The 7,447-nt window shown below is 46.2% G+C and overlaps 1 protein-coding gene across 4 annotated transcripts in view; it reads left to right on the forward strand.

Moving 5' to 3' along the window:
- Positions 1-6,499, forward strand: part of Ttc17 (tetratricopeptide repeat domain 17) — a 108,494-nt gene extending 101,995 nt beyond the window's left edge. For 2 of the 4 annotated variants that reach the window (XM_028778476.1, XM_028778477.1), the window contains 3 exons: positions 2,115-2,234; positions 3,571-3,714; positions 5,399-6,499. In XM_028778476.1, the coding sequence (XP_028634309.1) occupies positions 2,115-2,234; positions 3,571-3,714; positions 5,399-5,530 (396 nt within the window). In that variant the 3' untranslated portion in view covers positions 5,531-6,499. Of the gene's footprint in view, positions 1-2,114; positions 2,235-3,570; positions 3,715-5,398 lie in introns of those variants that run through there. The other 2 variants (XR_003712814.1, XR_003712815.1) reach the window with 1 other exon arrangement.
- The last annotated feature ends 948 nt before the right edge of the window (positions 6,500-7,447 follow it).

Here is a 7,447-nt window from a genome sequence, read left to right on the forward strand (position 1 = left end):
TGTGTGTGTGTGTGTGTTATGTAAGCAGATATGCCACACTTCCACTACACACATACTGCATATGTACATAAGAAAGCAAGAAAGAAAGAAAGAAAGAAAGAAAGAAAGAAAGAAAGAAAGAAAGAAAGAAAGAAAGGCTTACAGCTTTATATGAATAAATTTAAAAAACACATAAATAAATCCTTTAAAAATTTTTTCCTAATCTAATTCAAGAAGGAAAGAAACAAAGAAACAAAAATAATCTCAAAGGTCTTAATACTCTCAAATAAATTAAGCAGTAAATTTTTTAAAATGTATTTTTCACCAAGAAATATAACACAGAGGACTTCTACCAAAGTTTTGGTAAATACTTCAATCCCAACAAACAGACTTTGGAGTAAGAGAAAAGGAACAATTTCTAGTTACTTCTTTCAGTCAAAAGTAGTCCTGAAAACAAGACTAGACACTTGGAGATGTATATAATGAATTATATGTAAATCTTAAGTAACAAACTTAATTTTATAGGCATAAAAGTATCATAAGCAAACTATTGAGAGGCTGGGTCCAGTAATGCTTTTTCAGATTTATAATGACCAATGTGGATTATCCAAGAAATCAAGTAGTAGAACATTAGGAAAGTCCAAAGCTTCCAAACTGAAGAAGAAGGTTCTGAAAGGTAGACTGGGAAACACAGTCTCTGTCCATGTCTGAACTAATGCAGAATGAGCAGCCAGGCTCATAGCATCTGCATAGCATGGCTTCTGAGCTAACTCCTAAAGAGGAAAGGATGAAAATAATCCTCTCACTTCAGGAGAAACAAACAAACTCTCCACTTCTCGGCCTTGCATGTGTATTCACTACTCCTCCGTGGCTGTGGTCAAGCACCGTGACCAGGAGTGCCTTACAGAAGGAAGAGTTTACGTGGGCTCACGGTTCCAGGAGGCATGGCAGCAGGCTGCTGGAGCAGGAAGCTGAGAGATCAGGTCTCCATCCACACAGAGCAAGAAAAACAGCAAACTGGAAATGAGGCAAGGCTGAGCTGTGTCCACCCCAGTGACGTTCTTTCTCCAGCAAGGCCAGGCCACCTCGCCAATACCACCACCGACCAGGGACCAAGAAGTCCAACACCTGAGCCTGTGGAGAGCATGTCTCATACTGGAAACAAGCAAATAAATCAATTTAAAAAATTAATAATGTGTGGCAGAAAGAAATGTTACTCAGAAAGGGTGCTGCTGTCTCTGCAGTACTCAGAACATCTCCAGTCAGATTTTTAGGAACATTTTTATAAGGACCTGCATGTAAGGTCACTGAATAAAGAGAAGTCGCATTTCCATTGTTGAAAAACAGTGTTCATAGCATTTGATATAACAAAGAAAGCAGAATCTGTGATCATAAAATGATAGAAGCTGAAAGACCTAAAGGACCTAAACAGAAACAATGTTCCTGGGTTCTACTTACGCTCATAAATATTTATATATTTACATGCACCATGTTTGTGAATTAGAAGACACACACACCATTAGCCTGTCAGCTTGACCTGTAGAATCAATGCTGACAACCTGAAAATACCAACAGAGCTTTGAAATGATAGCAGGACTTTTGCCCTGGTAGATGGTAGGTACCACAGGAAGAGGTGCTTGCTTGGCCGCTGAGTCCATCCTCACATCCCAGGGGGAACAGGAGAGAAGCAGCTCTCTGAAGTTGTCCCCTGTTCTCCATCCATAGGCTGTGACACACACATGTGCCATGTCGCTTATTAATTTAATCTTTTTATTCTGAAAAAACAAATTTTAAGAAAATTAGAACTTTGAATTTCTAAGGAAAGATAAGGATTAAAGAATAGATATGAATTCTTAGTGCTACTGATAGTCAAGAGTTACAGGCCGAGATCCCGGTTAAGTACCATTTCACCGCATGATGCACTCAGGTGTATGCTTCTTGGTTCAAAGATGGTAAACAGAACAAAGCAGGGACAGGAGTGCCACTCTGCTGTGCACTTCTGTGGCGTTAAGGCACACAACCTCTCTGAACCAAAGAGTTCTCTAAAAAACTGCATGACAGTAGAACCCAGCTCCTGGTTAATGACTGGGCGTGTGATTGAGAAAACAAGCCTTAGCCTGTCATTTTCTTTGCAGAATCAGACATCCTGGGTCCTTTCCAGCATGGCAGCCCTCTACTGGAGAGTAAAAGGTCAGGGGAAAAAAGCCATCGACTGCCTGCGCCAGGCCCTCCACTATGCTCCCCACCAGATGAAGGTGAGTGACAGATGAGGGAGCTTCTTCTCCATGGCCCAGGGCCTGATGCTGTTGCAGTGAGGCCTCCTCATGCTCAGCCAGAGTGGCATTGGCATACTGAGGTGAGGGCAGGAGAGATAGTGGCCTGTGACTGTCCCCACCTGTACTGAGAGCCAGTCTTCATACAAGGAGTCCTCCACTTGAGCAAGCTGCCTGCTTGGGAGTCATTCTGGAGTTAGCTCATCCCCTGTGGGTTTGGCCAGCCCCTAAGTGCTTCATTTCCTCTCCCTTTGTATATATTCCTCCTACACACACAACCTGCCAACCTTGGATCTTTTCATAGTACCCGCTGTTAACAGTGGCTGAGAGCATGCAGTTTATTATCAGATGCATGCTGAGTTCTGCATTAATCTAGATGCCCTACATTGTACAGACACAGCCTTATCTGCTTGTCAGTGCACAGGATGTTAGAAGAGCCACTTCACTGAGGCAGCTCTGGGTTCTAAGCTCAACTCTCCTCTGTACTAGTGTTCTGACCTAGGGCCAAACGTGAACACTGCTCTCAGCTAAAGAGATAAACTCTGCCATTGCCCAGTGAGGACAGAGATGGGCCCCTTTTTGTTATTTGTCTATGTCTCCCAGCACAGGGCATGGCAACCATGTTCAAATAACATGTTTAAAGGGGGAAGCTCTGTGGGAATTAGTGTTGCCACTTGTTCAGTCTGCTTCATGCCGAGGGAGCAGACAAGGCCAGCAGGAAGGCATTTTGACTGTGCAGGCCAGAGAGCCTACGTGCACCTGCTGGTCTTGCATGTGGTATGAAGACTGTCACAACAGGTAGGGAGAAGGAGCCCTCCAGGCACCACAGAAACAGGTGGCTGGCTGGCCTGTGGGCACAAGCCTGCCAGCTGCTGTGGATGACACACTAGTCCATGCACAGAAGCTGGGGCTGAGGCCCAATTCAAGAACATTTGTTTCAAAACTTACTCTGGAGCATGCTCTCTTGTCAAGGCTTGACTCAGACTGTGGCTGTGGCCAGGTGTCCATCCACCATCAGAAGCTGGAGTTGCAGCTCAGTAGAAGAGCCTTCGTCTAACACAGGCAAAGCCCTGGGTTGAATCCAGCACCACCACCAAAACAAAACAAAAACAAAAAAAAGAAGAATGCTTTTCATGCAAGGCTTTGCCAATGGATTTGTTGGGTTTTCCTCTGGTGCAAGCTATTTTGCTGTCTACTCATTGACTACCAGCAACCCTGTGCACTTCCATGTAGCACTGTCCTCTCCCAGTCTCTCTTTATATCTGACAAAGTCAGAAGTGAGGCTCAGTCCCCTCTCTCTCTCTTCCTCCTCCCCCAGGATGTGCCCCTCATCAGCCTGGCCAACATCCTGCACAATGCCAAGCTCTGGAATGATGCTGTCATCGTGGCCACCATGGCCGTAGAGATCGCGCCACACTTCGCTGTGAACCACTTCACTCTGGGCAATGTCTACGTGGCAATGGTGAGACGGGTGGAGCCAGCTCAGTCCTGATGCAGAACGTGACTTCAAAACTTATTTTGAATATGTCACTCTCCTCCAGATTCCCAGACGTGTTATCTCCAGAATTAGCATTTACACCAACAGAAAGTTTATACGCCTGGATTTGAGGGCTTGACCGGGGGCCCCCTTGCGCGCGGGGGGGGTATTGTTTTGGTTTGATTTTTCTGCAACTTTATTTTAGATTATTTATGTGTATGACTATTTTGTCTACATGTATGTATATGTACCATATGCTTGCCAGGTGTACTTGGAGATCAGAAGAGGACATCAGGTCCCTGGGAACTAAAGTTGCAGATGGTTGTGAGCTACCAAATGGGTGCTAAGAAATGAACCCAGATCCTCTGGAAGAGAAGCCAGAGTTTCCAGTTGCATATCCATCTGTTTGGCCCTGTGGGTCACATTTCCTTAAGTAACACATGATGCAATCCCAGCAGTTACAATTCCATAGTTCTTCACCATGAGGTTTTTAGCACAGTGGTGTTAACACACTAGTCTACAACACCTGAACTGGCTCGAGTGTTTGTCTTTCCCTCTAGACTCTGAGCCCTCGGGACAGAGCTGCTCTTCCTTGTGTGCAGGAACAGATCAGGTGCCCAGCCAACAGTGATGAAATTTGGCAGCTTCATAGCTTCTGTTCCCAGGGAAAATGATAACACACCCTTCAGGTTTTCATCTAGTCAGAAATACAGTCTGATTGTGTGTGTGCATGTGCGCTTGTGTGTGTAACCTAGGGTCCTTGCACTTGATAAGCAAGTGATTTATTACCATTGAGCTCTGCAACTCCAGCCTTAATTTCAAAACTCAAAACCCCAGAGGTCCCTACCAAGCCTAGCATAACCATCTATAACATGTGAACCATGCCATCTGCTGCCATTGGGGAGGAGCGGTTCCCAGGCTCTCCCAACGGGTCATGGAATGAGCAGTTCTGGGCTGTATGCTGTGTGTGCATCATCCCTGACTTCTGAGCATTGGTCCTGGCCAGGCTGGCATTGCTGAATTGTAGCCTTCCCTATTTCTTAAAACTGAAGACAGTTTTTATCCCCAGTAACTAGAAAGTTTGCTGTCGTGAGTGAGCAAGTCTGTCTCATTGGGTGAGACAGCCACTGAGGCTGTCCTGCGCTTTTCTGTGTAGAGTTAGTCTGAGTTAAAAGAGGTATGTGCTCAGTATAGCAATAGCAGTGCTCATTTCTAAATGTTTTAAATATTTGGAAAAATAAAAAATCCTGAGCACACACAGTGGTAACAGATGCCCAAGTTCAGCTCCGTCTTGCCAGGCACCTTAGAAAAATCAAAGCAGGCACACAAGATTCGCCAGGCCTCTGTCCAGAGGTTTGGGAAGCCTATGAGAAGAATATTGTAAGGTGCTAGCCTTGTGTCAGGCACACTTCAGGGCCAGGCAATGGTGGTTCTTAAGATGGCCACTGCTTATTCCAAGCCAACAGAGGCCAGTTTTCTGCTTTCTACTTTGTGTGCTCAGCCACTGCTTGCTTTGTGGTTCTGCCTTGGAGATGAAACCACTGTATCCTCCCATACCTCAGCTCTCCACAGACTTAAATCCATTTCAAAGTCAAGGTGGATTGTCACTGGTACAACCATGTTTAGTCAGGTCCTGTCATTCCTCACATCTGCTTCTTATCCCTCACAGGAAGAATTTGAGAAGGCCCTAGTGTGGTACGAGTCGACACTGAAGCTACAGCCAGAGTTTGTGCCCGCCAAGAACCGAATCCAGACAATCCAGTGCCACCTCATGCTGAAGAAGGGCCGGCGCTCCCCCTAGAGCACTCCTTCCTGTCTCTCAGCTCTCCCAGCCCTTGTCAGAACAGAGCCCCATCACTGTTGGTATCCGCATGGATGATGTCTGTGAATTGCCAAGTAAAATGTAGCAGAACTTGGCCATGCAGGACTGGGTTTGCTTGGTTTTTAAGTTCTTCCTCACCCAGCCACCTACAGAAGAGGCATCTTCAGAAACAGGGTTTCCCAGACACTGTAAATACTGAGCCAGGACAGCTCGGACCTCCGCTCTGTCTTCCAAACCTCCATGCCTTCAAGGCTCCAAGTGGTCCAGCCTTTTCCCGGGGGAGGCCAGAGCCACACTGCCCATTCTCTGCTTCCTGTGTAGCCTCTGTTGTCCCTGGAATCACAGAGCCGCCTGGGGCCAGTCAGTGAGAAGCAGGGATTCTTGACATCCCCACCATCTCTCCTCCCTGACCCAGTCTCGTCCATCATTCCATGCTGCTATGTTACAAGCTCTCAGAGATAGTTTGCAGGGGAGGAAGGGGAAACAACTTTACAAACAAAATATTTGCAACAGCAGAAACTCTTCGGGTCAGCTGACCTTTGTAAGTTATTTATGTTGGGGTGGGAGGGGGGCTGAGCAGGGGAGTCAGCCATGTGCAACATCTTTATCATTTGTATTTTAATTGCCGATCACAAGGAAACCAATACGTTGAAGTCCTATATAACAGGTTTATATATATAGAATATGTGTATTTGAAGCCCTCTACAGACCCAGTCTGTGTTACTAATTCCTTGTTCGCTGTATTTCCTGTCTTGGACTAGGCGTGACTGTCAACCCTCTCTCTGAGCCTGGCACCCCAGCTCCTCGGAAGAGAGCCAGGGGCCAAGGTTGGGTGTCCCATACAGTGCCCTTACCTTTGGTCCCTGGAGAATCAAAAACTCCAACATTCTGGATTCTTTACGGGCACATCCTGAGAACAAAAATAAAAATTGTTTATGAGCAAAATCACTCTATAGTATAGTTTTTCTTCTGATATGGGCTAGTCTGGACTCTCTGGTAACTCTGCCTCTGGTTATGTAATTCTTGGGTTATCCCATAGCATCAAGGTGAAGTGGACACCTTGTGATGAATGGACACCATCCATCACTGGTGGGCAAACTTAGAGCTTAAAACATCTGACTAGAAGCTGCCGCAGCAGCCAAACTCAGTTTGACTGACCTTCCTGGAAAAGGAAGCATTGTCAAAGCCACGACTCCCAACTCCTCAGGTGAGCACTAAGTCTCACATCCACCCAATAAGCGTCTCACAAAACCAATCGATCACCTCTGGGCTGAGGCCCTACCAAAGGCAGCATTCTGCAGAGTTTTCCACAACACTGTCAGGCCATCCCAAACACTGGCCCACAGAGTCCAGGCACAGTACAGCAAGTTGCAGTTTTGGTAAGTGTTTGGAGACCAGCAGGCTCATTTGTGTCTGAATACAGTAAGGCTCTGCTCAGAAGGATCCTGCAGTATGTGTCTAAGCGACATCCTGCCTCCCTACCCCACCACACTTTGTCAGTTTTCCATAAATCTTCAACAATGGCTTGCAGGCCTTTGAAGCTTATGATGAAGTTGACCTGGTGTATAATTCTGTGCATTCCCACAGGGAACTGTAGAGTCCTGCAGCCACCATAGCAGTCAGAATATGAAACTTCCACTGTGGGCTGGGAGAGTGTGCCTCAGTGGCAGAGCGCTTGCCACACATGTATGAGACCCCAGGCTTGACCCCTCACACTACAAATTAGTAACATTAAATTTCCTACCACCCACAAAAGAGTCTCCCATTGATACTCTTTGTAGGCAAACTGCCTCTGCCCTTAACCCTCGGCAACCACTGGCCTTCTCTATGTCCCTAGAGTTGTGCCGTTTCTGTAGAGTCATGGAAATGGATTCCAGCGTGTATACATCCCCCTTT

Source organism: Grammomys surdaster, unplaced genomic scaffold (genome assembly GCF_004785775.1).
Source record: "Grammomys surdaster isolate TR1022 unplaced genomic scaffold, NIH_TR_1.0 338, whole genome shotgun sequence".
NCBI lineage: Eukaryota > Metazoa > Chordata > Mammalia > Rodentia > Muridae > Grammomys > Grammomys surdaster.